This window comes from Parus major, chromosome 13 (genome assembly GCF_001522545.3).
Source record: "Parus major isolate Abel chromosome 13, Parus_major1.1, whole genome shotgun sequence".
Lineage (NCBI taxonomy): Eukaryota > Metazoa > Chordata > Aves > Passeriformes > Paridae > Parus > Parus major.
Window position 1 is genome coordinate 8,976,675 of NC_031782.1, and position 17,114 is coordinate 8,993,788.

The window sequence follows — 17,114 nt, forward strand, 5'->3', positions numbered from 1 at the left end:
ACCACATCACTTGGCACTTTTGACATGAATATACTTCTGTGACCATCACAAATAGCTGGCACCATCACTTCCTCATTCTGTACCTCCACACAGCGAACATACTTCAAAATAAACAGAAGGAATGATGGGCTGTCTCTGAAGTAACAAACTTATGAAGCTCAGGTTAAACTGAGGACACCACCCTCTGGTAACCTATGGTTTGCTATGACAGCCAGTGATCTTCACATCTGCAAGAGAAGTTTTGTTTAATTTAAGGAGTGGGGTTTGTCTCATGAGATGGATGTGAAAGTACCTGATTTCATTGCTGCCTGGTATTATGGTGGACTCTAATTCTCTCGCCTCCTTCACAAGCCATATTCTATATAATGTCTTCTGTCCAGCACAGGAGCTTATTAATTAATATTCCTCAGAGAAGTGATCTGATTTTGCTTTTGCAGGCAAAGAAATGGGTCTGCTTTAAAAATAACCTCTTATATGAAATGATGCATCATAGCAATTCCATGCAGAACAGCAGCTAGGAAAGCATTCCATAGCAACAGCCACATCTTAATAGAAGATCATCCTCTGGACATCTCCCTCTGCATTTCTGCAATTACCAACTATGTCTCCTACCATCTGCAATTATATAAAATCCCTCTGGCAAGTACAGCTATTGCTTACATGGAAAATTAATGTAGTGGAGCAACGGGACCTAATAACTAAATATAAGAAATCTGAGTTATTACTACATTACTCTCTGCCAAGCTTTACACCAGCTACCAAGAACCATTGAGCTGATCATCATGTGAAGTAATTTTGAATTCTTTGACTTCGTAATATAAATCATAGCTCTTGGATTTAATATTTTCTTTGCACAATAATGTAGAACTTTCCCCTGCCACTAAAAATGTAGCAATGCAAGAGGCTGTTTTGAATACCAGAAAAGAATGATCTGCTCAAAGGACAGAGTGGGAGTCAGGTTATGTTGGGAGCAGCTGTGACCACAGGAGGAACAGATAAGTGTGCCTGTTCGCTGGGTGCTCCAAGGTGCATCAGTCTAGTTTCATAGCACACTTTTTCCATATTGCTGGGAAAGAGGCATTTATGTTTCCTGCAAAGAGAGAGGAGGCTGAGCAGCCAAAGGAAGTTCTGAGAAGCAAGTCATGTCTGAGGAATCTGTACTTTCATTTGACCATGTGAAGGTTTATGGAAAACAGCAGGGTCTGCTGGTTAGGCACACAACATCCTGACGTAATATTTCAGCAACCTGCAGTAGCCTAGGACATCCATTCTCAGTAGCCCATAAACACACAACAACAAATAAATGCAAATAAATAAATGCAACAAATAAAAGTGACAAAAGAGGGGATGCATTTAGAACTAGGATCACTATCCCAAAGTGAAAACATTTATCTAAGTTTAAGAGGATTACCCCCAGCCACAGCCCTTCCCACAATGCTCTGCTCCCTCCCAGGTGAAAATTCCTTTTCCACCACTTCTGGTGCATAAACAAGTTAAGTGCTTGTATTCTCAATCATTCAGAACTTTCTTCTGCAAATAGTCCCTTGAGGTTATCAGAATTGATTATAGAATCAGAGTGTCAAAATAGTAAATGTAAGAATATGAACTGTTTTTATTAGAAATAAAGACAGTGGAAAACTGGAAAGCTTTTCATCCTTCTATATATAAATAAATACATCACAACTAGCAAAGAGAACAAAATCTAAGCCAAGGTTTGTTTTAGTGAGGTAGTTAATGTAGTGTAGTTTCACAAGTTTGTAGAAACTTCTAGACAGTCATGACACATTGTGTGCTTTCAAAATGGGCACTCTTTGTAGACCCAGCAGATGTTCAATATGATAAATCTGGGCTTTGGTGGGAGGTGAGCCAGTCATCACACATTATCAACACCAGTCTTCATGCTAGCAACCTATTCCATGGTCAAATTGTTCAGGCCCTCTACAAATTCAGGCAGCTCCCACACCGGAAATTCTCACCAATTGAGAAGGCTTTTAAGGTTAAAATTGAAAGTTTTGAAAGCTTTCTTTCATTGTTTTTATTTAAGTAAAGCTTGTGTGGGTGACAGGAAAACAGAGTGTGAAGAGCCAAGCACTGTCGGGCCAGTTCTGTTGGGTACTCTGAACAGTACACAGAAAAGGTTACTGCGTGGGCAGCACTACCAGCAAGGAAAAAGGGAGAGAGGAAACATGGAGGAGAAAGAGAAGATGGGAAGGAGATGATGTGTGTGGATAGGAACACAGGGAAAGCAGAGTGTGCCCTCAGCTGCATAAGAAGAGCCATGGCAGATGGCCTGGTAAGGACTGTATCCATATCCTTGGGTCAAGGGAAATCAGGGACTGTAGGGTACTTAACCAGCAGGGAGCCTTTGTTAGGCAAAACTGCCCCACTGCATGACATGAAGGGTACAATTAGCACTCAGGGAGTGCAATCAGGACTAGGCTGCATTTGACCGTGTGGTGCACTGAGAAGTAATGAGAGAGATCTCATGGGAGACACTGAGTTTAGCTATGTTAAAAAACTGGCCATTTAGATGGATAAGAGTATCATAATTATAATGCCTGAAACACTTTTTGAAGGGTTATTTCTCAGACCAGACATTTTACATAGTCTGTCCCAACTTCCCTATTTTTTCTTTATTTTTCAAACCCCCTTTTTCCTTTCTGCTTTCTATTTTGTATGACAAAGACCCTGTGAGTATCACATACACTGATACTCAGCAAAATAAGGAGAGCTGAAGCTCAGAATGGTTGATGAGAAGAGCAGGAGGGAAACTCTTTGTCATCTAGTAGTAATGGTATTATAACACTTGCCACCTGGTACAGTTCTGCCCATGAAAGAACAGCAAGGGACACTGGGGAGGAGGCTATGGGCTGGCATTCTGCTTTGGGTACTGAAGAAATAGGATGCTCCATTCAAATGGCAGTGACAGAACAGTCTGGGTGCATTAGCAAGCCAGGAATCTTCCATGACATTTAAAACTCCAGCTGCTTCTAGTCCCACCATTGTAAACACAGTGGCAGTCTGTTGTGACTTGTCTGTCCTGCAGCCAAGATCCGCTGTGGCAGCTCTGGGGTAGGCAGGAGAGGTGGAAAAGGGACTGAACCCTCGGTCTGGCACAGGGCGTGGGAGCAAGGGGCACAGCGGCAACCCAGTGCTACCAACCCGGCAAGGTGAGCTCAAGGACATCCATGTGGCCCACGCACAAATGCCTCCGAAGGCTCCATCTGGGGCCCTCGTAAAATGGCACTGAGCCATTTTTGTACAGCGTGAGGAATAAAGTGCGTGCCGCTCACAGAACAATCCAGCTGCTCATTCTCCTTTCTCCATGAACTTCATTCTTCGGAGGAATATAGCACGAACCCCTCGCTCTAACCTCCTGTGCTGAATTTTTGGGAGCGAACACGTTTGTATACAATGGCTCGTCCGGCAGCAGCTGCGGAGGCCGCGGTGCCAAAGCCCGGCCCCACGCAGGGACTGAGCTTTTCAACAGCCGGGCCGGGCCAGCTGCCGCCTGCGGGCGGCAGGAGAGGCAAGAGAGCCCCTGGAAACCTCCGGGATCGCGGCACCGCTGGCCCAGCCGTGAGGGATCGTGAGGGGATCCGTGAGTGGACTGTGAGTGTGCATCGTGGGGAAACCATGCAGCGATCGTGAGTGACTGCGATGCTTCGTGCGGGACCGTGAGGCGGCCCCGCCGTGAGGGGCGGGCGGTGGATGTGACGCGCGGCCGCGCGGGGCATTGTGGGAGCTCCAACAGCCCGTCCAGCCGATCCCGGTGGCCCCGCGGGCGGAGCGGAGCGGCAGGAGCGGCAGCGGGGACGGGAGCGGGGCCGCCGCCGGCCGACCGGAGACATCTTTCCCGCGCCGTAAGTCGCCGCCATGGCCCGCCCGCCGCGGTCCGCCCGCCGTGCGAGAAGGAGGGGGCGCGGGGGGCTCTGTCGCGGCGCGGTGACACCCGGCGGCGGTGGGGGGGGCCCGGGCCGGCCGGGCGAGCCGTGGGACGGAGGAGTGCCGGTCCCCTCCCGTGACGGAAGCCGAGACTCGGTTCAGCTGCTTCTTGCTGTGCCTCGGGTGAAGCCGGGAGATCCATCCGCGCCCCGCGAAATGGTGGCAGCGGGGCTGTATTTCCATGGAATCCGCTATGGAATGACGGTGTGGGGTTGGAAGGAGCCCGGCGGGGCTGTGGAGCCGCGGTCCCCCACGTCCCCGCTGTTCCGCGCACGGACGGGCTCGGGCAGTCGTTCCCACTGCGGGTCACCGAGCAGGGGAGGATAATCGAGGGAGACTGCGAAAAGCACAAGGCAAAAAAAACCCAGCAGGACGCGTTTTCTGTGTTTCACTTCGGGATGAAGAACCCGTGGTGTAAAAGTTACCTTCCTCGTGTGAATGACTTAATTAAAAAAAGCCAAGTAATGTATGCAGAGCTTTCCGAGAGTAGTAAAAATAAATGTTTGTCTGGAAACGGGGCTCCTTGTTGTTTTAGGACTGTCACTTCTTGTAGAGGCTGCAATATGTCTGCCTGCAGGATTTGAGCAGCCCATACGGACTGTCTGGGTGTGGGTGTTCCTCCAAGGGGACTGCGAGTACTGCAGGGCGCAGGTGAATGCAGGTTCCTGAGGCTCCGCACCGGCTCCAACACGGGAGCGCTGGCAGCGAGACTCGAGGCTGACGTGTTTGTGCGTGTAGGAGACTTTGAGGGCAGCACACTGTTTTGTGACTTGCATCTCCCTAAAATCCTTTTGTTTCTTCTGTAATCTTTAAAAGTAAGTTGTAGAAAGCCCATGAAATTGTGTCTGAAGCCAGCGGTTGGAACTGCACTAGCTCCTGTGCAAGCAGGGTGGTGTAAAGCTGAGGTTGTTTCATTCGTGGAGATGGGAGGAGACTTGTTGTTGAAATATACTTGGATGAGACTTGTTATTTATCTCTTGACCATGCAAGTGAACAACCATTTTTTCCCCAGGACTGTGTGTGGCTGTCACTTAGCAACAGGTCTGTAGAGAACTTGGAAGATCCACTGCCTCCCCCATTCTCAAGAGTAAAAGAAATAAATGAGTGGAGGAACAATAGTGCAGCTAATAAAAACAGTACCTGTGTTCTCAGGGACAGCTCAGAGTTGAAAGACTTATGTTGGAACAAGACAATTACAGTTGCTTTGAACATTATTTTGATGCAGTTGAGTATGAAAGATTTTGCATCAAGTAGTCCCTAGAAAACTACCCAGTGTTTGGGAGTTTGGGGCTATTTTTTTTAAGTGTTGTGAAAGAAAGGAATTACATTGTTTACTTAGTAATGGTTGCAGGTTATTTTGCTGCATTATGTTTCGTAACCTTTCACACTGAAATCTAGGCCTTCTGGGTTTCTAAAGGGTAAGTTTGCTGTGTGTGCTGTATACCCTTCTGACTGCCAGTAAAGCCAAATGTTGACTGTAGATTAAGCCATAACTGATCTAAAAACTAGTGACAAGACTAGAATTTGGCTTAATGACAGTAAACTCAGTAAAGTGCTTAAGCACTGCTTATTTTGTAGATCAGCATGAGCAAAAAGAGAAGTCCACCACTGCAAGCTTAGTTTTAAAAGAAATCGGTGTATTTAAATTTGTTCTTAGGAGCTGCCTAGTTCTACCAATACATGGCAATGAGCTTTGATAAAAGATATTCTCTTGATAAGGTAGGTGATGTAATCACACTCTGGAAGAATTGTCATGAACCTTTACTCTCAGAGAAGTGCAGAAATAGTTTTGTGCAACTCTGTCAGCTAGCATCAAGGCCTGCTGTCTGTTCCACAGAAAAGGTAGTCCTGCCCCAGCAAGGTTATAAAGTGGGGATAAAGGAGCAGGGATCTGGAACTGATGCCACAGAAAAGGAGCAGAAAAGAGCTTGCAGATAGATCCTCCATTGGGAGAGGAAATGTTGGCCCTGTGGGTACTGCTGAGCATTAGGTTTTGTCATCTCAAGAGGTAAAGTTAGAAAAGAAAAATGCAGCGCTTGTGGAAAGACTCCAGGGCTGCCTTACTTGCTTGGTAGGGAAAGATGCTGTGAACACATAAAGAAGCTGTAGTTCCTTATTCAGACCCATTCTAAAGGCAGGATGGTCAGAATTCAGCTCATGGTCCTTGTTCCAGAATAATGCAAGAATCACACCATTCATGACCTCATTGATGGGTCAAGTTCTTGCAATCCCTTCTCTCAGCAGTATAATATCTATTTTAAATTTTGCTCTGCATCTGAATTTTGCCTTGGAAGGATCCATGTGAATTCTTTATTATGTTTTTATTTTCTTAAAAAATGTCAAGGGACAAACTTGTTTTTAAAATGTTATTTAAAACAGTTTTTCTGCATTGAGTTCACAAATGGTCCAGTAACTTACGTCCTTCTATAAATTTTTATGCTTTCTGTCTCTAGTATACAAAACCCAATAATGTATAAATAGTTATTTCAGGCCAGTTCTCCCAGCAGTGGTCAGGGAAGACAATTGTATTTACGTTTTCCTGACTATTGGTGGCAGAATGCCCAGCAGAAACTCTTGTTACACTCCCAGCACTGTTCTTAGTGGAGGTTTGCACATTAAGGGGTATTTGTTTTGGTGTTTCAGACCCACTGTGGGAGGGAGGGACTTCTGCCAGTTGAATACAATTGTGCAACAGTATTTTGTGTAGCACACAGATTTTGTGAAAACGTTATTTCTCTTTTTCCCATCCTCTACATTACTGCTGTAGGAATTTTAATGGTCTTAATCTTCAACAGAAAGTACACCTATTGTTCATTCCTAGATGAGGAGTGTTCTCTTGTTTTTCCAAATTAAAATAAATGTATGGTGCTACCACCTCAGATGAGAAGTTAATGGAGATTTGGAACAGCTGTTTTACAACTGGTTTCACTATTCTGTTTCAGACCTCAAAGAGTTACTGCTTTGATAAGTTTGAGCTAAAGTTTGAAATCACATCAGATCAAATGATAACTGTGATTGTGATGACAAGAGTGATTGGCTCTTTTTAGTGCTGTTTTACCTAGAAACCACAGTCCCTGGCAGACACTGTTGTGCCAGGCAAGTATTATTAGAGACCATTCTATACCATTTTATAAATATGCCAGAGCAGCTGCTGATTAACCAAGAACAGAGCAAGTTCATTGTCACAGCAAAGTTAAATGCACCTTTTCAGCAAGAGTTCAGCAAGTGGCTGTTATTAGGGGACATAAAAAGATTTAAGAGAGAATAGCAGCACTTACACTGTTAATCTTTCGAAACAATGGAAAGAAAATAGAATTGCTGTTAATCTCTTGTGAAACCAAAATGAACTTTCTAGCTTAGTCTTTGTATTGAAATAAAAGAAAAATAATTACTACATCTTAATATTTTTCCTATTGTAGTAATGATCTGGATTCCACTACTTACTGATATGATGATGTAGATCTAAATTGAATCATCTCTTTGCTGAGTGCAGTTAATACACCATTGTAAGCCCATGATCAGAACAGTCTCTGTCTGACAGCAGTAAGATTCATAGTAATTTGTTTAGTCATTAAGAACCAGTACCTGAAAACTGTTAATAGCAGACTGCAGTTTGATCAAAGTGTCAAATCAAATGAACTAATGAAGTGCTGGTATTTGGAATTTGGGTATTGCTTTACCAGGATGTTCAGGCTGTACTTTAAGGATTACGTGATGTTAAACCTTTCAGAAAAACAGATGCTTGTGTGCATTTAAGGAAGGTGGTATTTAAAAGTGTGGTTCAGCAGAGTATCTGTCTTTATACAGAAAAATATGTCCAACCAGAGTTACTCCAGCCAATTTCAAAGAGAAGAATGCTAATTATGCTGATTTCATTGCTACACCTTAAGGTTGTTTCTTAGGAAATGTATTTCTGGCTCCCAAAGATGTGACAGCAGAGGAGTCTAGTAGCTTGAATCTTTGCTGTGACCTAATTAATACACCAAAATCAAAATATCAAATCTTGTTTATACCTTTGGAGATCTTAGAAGGTAGTGTGAATCTTGCCACAGTCTTTAGAGAGTTTCAAAAGGCTGTGAATCAAGTGCTAAATTCTGTATCTAGGGCAATCTGTCCAAGCACAGCAGAGCCACTGAAAAATATAGTGTTAAATTTGATTTGAAGTCAAAGGTGAACTTAGATATTTGAATCCTCAGTGATATCCCCTGATTATCACAGTGATAATTTTGTGAACTCTCACATTGAAATAATTTTATTGTCAATGATTTTGAATCTTTGAAGACTTTACAATGTATTTGGTAAAGTTCTCAATAATGCCATTGCAAAGGCAGGACAGAAGAAAGGAAGGAAAGTACCGGTCCATTGACTGTGATTTATTTTAAAATATATTTACTTTTATTATACTGCTCAAATCTTGTTGGAACAATGATGCATGTGATAAGGTTGCCTTCGGTTGCCTTTCTGATCTGCGGGCTCCCAGTGACTCAGCAAACTGCTCTAGTTCATTAGTGTTGGCAGCATTCCAGAGTTTCTGGTGTTACAAAGATAAACCATTTTGGAACACATAAGGCACACGGCTTTCTTTGGTTTTTGATCTGTCGCCATGCTCTTTACATTTCACCTCAATACATTTTCTTGTGTCTTTTGCAAGTGAAATATCTTTCCCTTCTCTTTTTTGGTGGAGAACTAGAAATAGGGAAGAGACACTTGCGGGCCATCCTGCAGCTCAAAGGCAGGACAAACAGGTTCTGCAAAGTAATGATCCTGAATTCACAATTAAGCTCTGAAAAAGGTTTCCATGCCGGGCTCTCACTTTCACCTTCCAAATTACATGGTTAGTAACAGGAAACTTAATTGAACTTTTCCTCCCTCCATCCCCAACATCTAAACAATCTGAACATCCAGTGATCCCACATAGCATGGAATCCTTGCAATGGGAAGGTCTGTATCACATTTCACCTTTAATACTAAAAGTTTCAGAAGTTCTTGGTGTTTTCATTACACCTGGAGCCCCGTGCACCAGCACCTTTCAGTTTCAGGCAAAGTTTCTCCTTGGAAATAAACTTACAGCTAGAAAGGTCTTTAATGTTCCATATATAAGGGGATCAGGTGAATTGTCAAGATAGGTCCAGGGTATCATAAATATTAATGTGTGTAATATGACCAAGTACATAAAATAAAGAGAGAAATTACCTGTAGAATTTGCAGAGGTGATTAAATAAGCTTATGAAAGGGAAAAAAAAGACACCATTTTATATATGGGTTGGTGTTATTCTGTACTACTCCCTTCTTTGCTAATGCTTTGGTGCAAATGTTAAAGCAGCTGATAGCTAAGATTACACTCTCCCAAAGAAAGGAAACATTAGGAAGTAAGGATTTCTATATTCTCTTCCAGCTGTTCTGATATCCCATAAACTCACTAAATTATTAATAAAAGTTTACTGCTTAAGGCTTGTAGGCTTTCCCTAGAAAAATTATGGTCATCATCATTGACCTCTCAGTTACAAACCAAATATATTGCAGGGCAGCATAGATATTTCATATATCCCTTTCCATGGTGTTTGATTCAATGAACCTCTTAACATTTGAGGTTAAACATCCCTAGTACATAAAAATGGATTATGAAATATGAAAAATAATTCCTGACAGAAGGTCTGTAGACAAGTCAAAGCCCCACCCAACCTTCCTGCTAACACAGAGGTAACTAGATGAGAAATACAATTAAATGGATGTTTTTAAAATCATTGGTGAGCTGCATTTGGGTCATTTCTCAAGGCAAGAAAATTGGCATTTTTCCTCTTCTTCGCAGAATAATGGTTGTTACAGAACTGAGTCCACAGCAGATGAAAGGAGAAGGAGCCCTTTTGATGGCTTCATCTTCCCAAAGATTCCTATCTGTGGACATGAGTTTCCTAAATGTGGTTTGACTTCCATCTGATCTCTGAAGATGGGATTATTTTGTTTAGCTTTAAAAAACTGTAAACCCATTGCATTTAATTTACTTAATGTGCCATGCAGGTGTAGATTCTGATAAAGGGAATGTGGAAGTGGAAAGGAAAAGATACTTGTGTTCCTTTAGCTATCCTGACTGGTTTTTGTTTGGCAGTTATGTAGCCTGAATCTTACTGACTCATTGAGAATTGAAGGACTGCAGGATGTGTCAGCACAGACCAGAAATTGCAAAACCTGGTAGTGAGGTTGATTAACCTGTTTTGCCTAATTCTGAGATAGGTCCATTGTGGGTTCAGGCATGTGGGAAATACAGTTAGGTTTATAGGGGTAAGGAGAGAATGCAGAATGAACAAGTGAGAAAAATAGGGGAAGTAGAGAAATGGTGTGATGGGAAAGCAGGATTAAAGGTAGTTTCATTGTGGAGTGTATAAACACATCAGTGAATTTGCATGTGTTTTAGGTAGGATTTGTGCAGCAAGGGAAGTGGGATGCACATTGTGTGTATCACTGATGCATTCCACTGGTTTCCCTACAGTTCAGACGTGAGAGAGGGGAGAGATGGGGAGATGGGCACTGTCTCCTTTCCTCTGAGATAATTTCAAAACCCAGTGAGATGCCTAAACCTTCAAAGACAGCTTGAGTGCCTGTGAACCCTCCACCTCTGGATTTGTCAGTTTCTATTTACAGCCTGAGCAGAAATCAAAGAGAGGACAGAAAATGTTTGACAGCTGTATCAGCAGTAGGTTCCCTCAGCAAGATAAACTGAGATACAGTTGTCAGATATGTTCTGGGTGTTCAGATCACTGTGCTGTTAGGGAAAGGTGGCAGATAGGAGATCATCAGATTCCTGGAGGGAATGTTGAAAGGATATGGTTTTCGATGTGGAGATGGCTCAGTTTTGGTAGATTCAAATCTAAAGGGAGTCATTTCAGATCTTTCTAAAAATAGAACATTTACTGTACAGGAGATGTATTTTGCCATCCACACCTTTGTTCTGTCAATTCTCACACATCTGGAAAACAGAGTTTTTTGAAGGTGGTGAATACACTTTCTGAAAGCTTTAGTGCATACAGTTTCTCCTAGTTTGGAACGTAATTTTGCATGAACATAATTGCCCTACTACAGCTGTTCAAATGCCCTATCAAAAGGTTTTCATGGAGATCAGGGGGCTGTGTGAGTCTTCTCATAGAAAGCATCCTCTGCTTCAATGCAGAAGTTCTATTTTAAATCTGGTACTTATCACTCTTTGCTCCATTAATGGTACTGGATTTAATCTGTTAAGAATTTCAGGAAAGTAGATTTTTAGGAAATAACTCACATATTTTATGTATAAAATTATGCCAGATTACAATGGGAAGTAAAAATTCTGTAGGAAATTATTTTAGGTTCTTCTTGTGTATACTCTAAAAAGGGAACTTGTCTGTATGTTTTAGACAGTCTAATGCATTGCCTACCCAAAATGCTGATTTGCCTTGGAATTCAGCATGTGCTCTTACAGTACCAGTCCTTATTAATAGCCTTTTATCTTTTGTTCCTTTTTTTTTTTTTTTTCTTCCTAAATACAGAGTGCTGTTTCAGACCTGATAGAGACAAGATGTCCAGCAGGGGAGGAAAGAAGAAGTCGACCAAGACTTCCCGCTCCGCAAAGGCTGGGGTCATATTCCCTGTTGGAAGAATGCTCCGGTACATTAAGAAAGGCCACCCAAAGTACAGAATTGGTGTTGGTGCTCCTGTGTACATGGCTGCGGTACTGGAATATCTAACTGGTAGGTTGTGCTGAATTATGTGAAATAGTAGCAGTAAAAGTTAAACACAAACTGAATTTGCACAGAAAAAGACATAAACAAACTGGAAAAGTTACAGTTGAAGTGCATGTTACGCTGATCACACATCTAAGCCAAAATCAAGGTACCCTCACCCCTGCCCCAGAGCCTTGCCTTGATGACTTTTGTTGATTCCACCACAGAATCTGCTTTCACCTCTTGTAAGCACACTCCTTTCAGACCAACAGTCAGGGTTTCCCAGTGCCTTCAGTGTGTGTGGACTGCATTGTTGCAGTCCTTGCTTTGATTTTGTGCCTGATGACTTTGGGTTATAATTGTCTGCTGAACATATACGTTAATTTTAAATAGAGAGCTTCTCTGTTTTTAAACAGGGCTGGGACTGCGTACAGCCTTATTTAAATATTTTTGTGTAATTTACAAATCTAAACTTAAGACATTGCAAGTTTACCCCCCTGCCAAACAACATTACAAAAGCAGTCTTTTGACAGAAATTCCCAATTGTAATGGCATATGGGCTTTTTGCAATAATGGTTTGCTTAAAATAAAAAAACAAATGGATAAGAAGGTTCAGTCACCTTCAGAAGCCAGGTTGAGATCTGAGTATATACCTCTGGTGTAGGGATCTAGCAAAAACCACAAGTGCCAGATAGATGAGTGTTTGGAGCCAGATTCTCGTAGCATGGCTAAGGAAAAGTTTAAATTGGAGTGTTTCTCCATGTTTTTCAATGTTTTCAGCAGTGTTTCTTTTCCCCATGCATCTGCTTGTGTCAGTGTTCTTTACATAGGTTCAAGTGTTTCAATGGACAGGAGATTTTAAGCTGTATTGGTGTGCTGAGCCTCTAAAAGGTACAGGTTTTTCTTTGACTCAAGCACAAATATAAAGTATTGACTTTTCTGGGAGTATTAAAACTGAAGCAAGCTGACCTTACCACAATTTTAGATACATTTTATAATGGCTCTTGACGTTGGAGGACAGAAGATTTCTTCCTATAAAGTTTCTTCTTCCCCTAAAGACAAAGATTGGTAATATTACTAAATAATTAATAGAGTGCTTGTTTTCTGTAAGCTATTCATACCAGCAAATATGTATTTTTCCCCCTTCACTTGTTGACATTCAATTTTCTTTATTTAGGCCTTTTCTTTAAAAGAACACTTTTAAACTTCATAGATGGCCTTAAAAAATTAACATTTCCTTCAGCTAGGTTCCTGCTTACAGCAATAACAACTCAAATAAAAGGCTTCTTAGTGTGAAGGGTGCTTTGAATGCTGTCCTTTAAAGAAACAGAGCAGTACAGGTGAGCTTAAGTCTCTGCTAATGAGAGGCACATGTTACTGCTTAACTGATTTGAAGTGTTGGCTGAGGCAGTGATAGTTCAGGCAGTTAAGATTAAGCTGGGGAAATAAAGGTGTTTCTTTAACTGCTGTGCATTTTGGGAACCTGTCTGAGGACATTACCAGCAACAAGAAAAAAAAACCAAGGAAAGGTAACATACTTTAGGAAAAATTTAAGGTAGGAGGAAAGCATAGCTAAAGGAAAAAGTACTTTCCTTCTTTATCCTTTTAGTAGTCAGTTTATCCTATTTGTAGTCAGTTTAACTAGTTTTAGGCAGTTTTGCTGTGGTTTTTCTGTCTTCTCTGAAGGCTAGGCAGGTAATCCTAGTAACCTCTGTCTCAGGGTTTTCTTTCATTCCTGCACATAGATGCATCTCAAAAGCACAGATAGTCCTTTCTTTCCAGTGTTAGTTCTGGTTTTATCATAGAATGATTTGGGTTGGAAGGGATCTTGAACTTCATCTTGTTCTAATCTGCCATTAGTGGACATGTGTAGCTCCCATTAGACCAGGCTGCTCCAAACCACATCCAGTCTGGTGGCCTTGAAGCATCTTAGCCATTTCTAGAGATGGGGCAGCCACAGCTTCTCTGGGCAACTGTGCCAGTGCCCCTGCACACTCACAGGGAAGAATTTCTTCCTAATACCTAATCTAAATCTATCCTGTTTCAGTTTGAAGCAATTCCCCCTTGTAGTCCCATCACTACAAGTCCTTCCCTTTCCAGCTTTCTTGTAGACCCCTTACTGTTTCATTCTGGTGGGCTTTTTTTCCTTTCTCTAAGTTTTTCACACTATAGTATAATTTTTTAGCCTTTAGTGCTCAGTATGATTTCTGAACTTGAGGTCATTCATCTTTTTTAGTGTAATTCAGAAACTGCCCCTTGAAATGGAATGCTTTGAGATTTTTGGTTTGTGTTCTTTTTACCTCTTGACAGTTATTACTTCACAAAACCAGAGAAATCCTGACTTCTCTCCAGGAGATTTTTTAAAGATCCTCATGTTAGCACATGGTCTGAGACCAAATCAAAGCATTTCAACCATTTCAAAGTAAAACCAGGAACGTGACATTATAGAAAGGAGACCATGTGAACTGGCATGCTAATAAATTGGCTAAATCAAAAAGCAATCCTGTGCATCCAGGAAGGAGAAGTATAAAATATCAAAAGCAGTCGCAGGAAAGAGAAATTTAGAAACAGAAACAGGAGGGGAAATGACAGAGACATGACCTAATAGAAAGAACCTACTAAAGTTTAAAAACTGGTTCATCAGTGTGCAGAAGATGGAACCAACTTTAATCTTTTAGAAGGTGCTAAATTTTGCTGACCTTTGCTGAGGTTTAACTTCCATGTAAATCTGAAATTAGCCCATAATGTGCTCAGATCTGGGACTTTTTTGTTCAGATTGAGATTTGAACTTCTGAAATACTTCTATCTGTTTGGACTTAAAGTTCTGTTCTGGATTCATCTGGAGTTATGACTTACCCACTTTGTACTTTGAAAGTAGCTTATTTTTATCAGGTATGTATGACTCCTCATCAGAAAGTAAGAGTACACATTCTATGATTTCTCATGTCCATAGATTTCAGTATGCTTCACATTTAAACAAGTTGCACAGTGAACATCTCCTTTTCTTACTTATCCACTAAAGGTTCTTGTTACCTAGAAGTAACATTAGAAAATAATTCTCTCATCAAGCCCTTCCTTGGCCCCAGCCCTGTGAACACTAACATGGGTGTCTGTCTTACTGTGTAGTCCTGCAGACTTCCATGGATCTGAGTTACAAAAGCTTATTCAATACAAAATTACTGACCTGATTACATTCCTAGTATAAGTCCAGTGTTCTCCAAGCTGCACAGGTCAGGTTTGATGACAAACCCTAAGAGCCAACTAGAGTGTTTCTTGTAGTGCATCCTACTATGGCACCATAGTTCAGAGGGGTAAATATGCAACATTGTGACATGTGTCATATTTACATGTGTCATATTGCTACAATGTACAAAATGCTGGATGGGGCTGGTTCAGTTTTTATGGTGCAGCCAATGAATATTTCCTCCCTTGAAAATGTTAAGTTTTTTGCTATATTTCAGTTATATTTTAATATCTTGAGATCTAACATGAAATATTTCTTATTCTAGTAAGTAAAGGGGTTTTTTTTTGTTTATTTGGCAAAGTTGCAACAGAGTAATGACTTTGTCTATACATTGCTGCTCAATTTAATACTGGTATCAGCCTTTATTTGGAAGAATGGAGTGCAAGAGAAATGCAAAACAATAATGTGGCTGATTTTGCTACAGTTTTTTCCTACCATACCTTTGTCTTAAATGGAACTCCTTGTTGAGAAGAATGAATCTATAAAGTTTAAGTCTTTTCCCTTTATTCTTGGAATGACAGTTGTAGCTCAACTGGGTAGAAGCAGAAAGACATCCTGACTCTACAGCGTGCTTACCAAGCAGTTTCTTTCCTCGCATATTCTCAACTTGTAGAAGTTCTTGCATCAAGTATTCTAAGCATGATTTTTTTTTCCACCTTTTTTCCATCAGGATTATTTAGAATGCATTCAGATAATGCTTTGTCTTTAGTTTTCAGTATTTTTCCAGAGTATATTTTCCCCAGAATTACCTTTAGAAATTAAATTCCATGCAGATTCTTTGGCACCATCAGATGAAATGCTCCATCCTCAATAAAACTCACAGGAGAAAAATAAATTTAGGGGATATATAATGAAATACAGTATTTCTAAACCAAACAGGAGGTACTTTTCTCCCAGATTGCAAAAATGTCTGTGGTATAACAAGCCTTGTTAATGCAAGATGTTAGGTTTAGCATAATTTTTAGTATCCCTTTCTGAATGGCTTCAGAAAATTAGACACAGCCATAGAATTAAAATATGCTGGGGAACTAAACAAAAAGACAGTATTTCTAACTTGGGGAACCACTCAGCTGCACATGGCTGAAATCAGAGGGAATGTTCTGGAAAAGGAGCATTTTAAGTTTGCTCGTTCCTTTAATGCTCCAGCCCGCCTTCCCTTGGGTACTGGCTGGGGACTGGAGGTCAGGCTGGATGTCAGCTTTGCTCCAAGGAAGTTGCAGCGAGTCCTCTTGATTTCTTTAATGTTTAGAAATGCAGAATTAAAGACTAAGCCAGGATCAGGTCTCAGGATATGAGTAGTCTCCTGTATTCTTTACCAGGCAGACCAAAGCATACATGGAATCAGTTAGATTGGAAAAGCCCTCCAAGATCATCAAGTCCAACTGTTAACCTGGCACTACCAAGTCCAGCACTAAACCATGTCCCCAAGTGCCACACGCTGCACTTGATCAGGTAACGTCTGGCAGCAGTTACTTTAATCATGTTTGACTGCACTCTTAAAACATATGTAAGCTGTTAAGAGGAAGAGCAAAGTGTACTGCCAGGTAGAGGAAGCTCCACTGAAAAAGAATAAAGGCTGATTTGAGTTAGATCAGGATTCTTGTGGAGAAGAGCTATGCTGTCTCTTTAAATTAGTGCTCAGGGTGTGGCCACTGTAATAAATAACATCTGCGTTGAAATTCAGGTTTCCCTGAAAATTGAGCTCTCGTATCTTTTACAGGTCAATAATAAACAAGAAATTAAAAAAAAAAAAAAAAAAAAAAAGGAAGTTAAATAACATTGTGTCTCTTAGAAAAAAATAATGGATGGTGTTAAAGCGGAGAAAAAAGCTGAAGAGACGTGTAAATCAGATCAGAAGGCTGTAAGTGTAAGTGGCTTTTGTGGCCTGAATTTTTGTTTTATGTAAACAGTAGGGTCATCTACCTCACAGAAATACAAAACTTACATTAACTTAGCAAAGTTAACAGTTTTTTCCTTTAAGGGGCCTAGTTATTGATACAGCTCAGACACTCAGGACTGATAGGATTGGGGTTTTTATCACATCCTAAGAGAATGATTGCCCTGCTGAGAGTTAAGGTTTCATCAAGGCTTGTTCAAAGCAGTAAAGTTTCTTGAACTGATTTTCACTGCATCAGATTTCCATGACCAAGGCTGAGAACTCTTTTATTAGAATGCATAAGAGGGAAAGTGTTGTTAAATGATTCTACCTTCACACTTGCAACTGTAGATTCCAG

At 41.1% G+C, this 17,114-nt stretch overlaps 1 protein-coding gene across 9 annotated transcripts in view; it reads left to right on the forward strand.

Moving 5' to 3' along the window:
• The first annotated feature begins 3,737 nt into the window (after window positions 1–3,737).
• The window catches only part of LOC107210730 (core histone macro-H2A.1), a 40,457-nt gene continuing 27,080 nt past the window's right edge, over window positions 3,738–17,114 (forward strand). For 4 of the 9 annotated variants that reach the window (XR_001524004.3, XR_001524005.3, XR_001524002.3 and 1 more), the window contains exons 1-2: window positions 3,739–3,863; window positions 11,463–11,663. Coding sequence is in view for 4 of the 9 variants with exons in the window: in XM_015641939.3 (XP_015497425.1) it covers window positions 11,492–11,663 (172 nt within the window). In the remaining 5 variants the exon portion in view is untranslated. Of the gene's footprint in view, window positions 3,864–11,462; window positions 11,664–17,114 lie in introns of all 9 variants that reach the window. The other 5 variants (XM_015641939.3, XM_015641941.3, XM_015641940.3 and 2 more) reach the window with 2 other exon arrangements.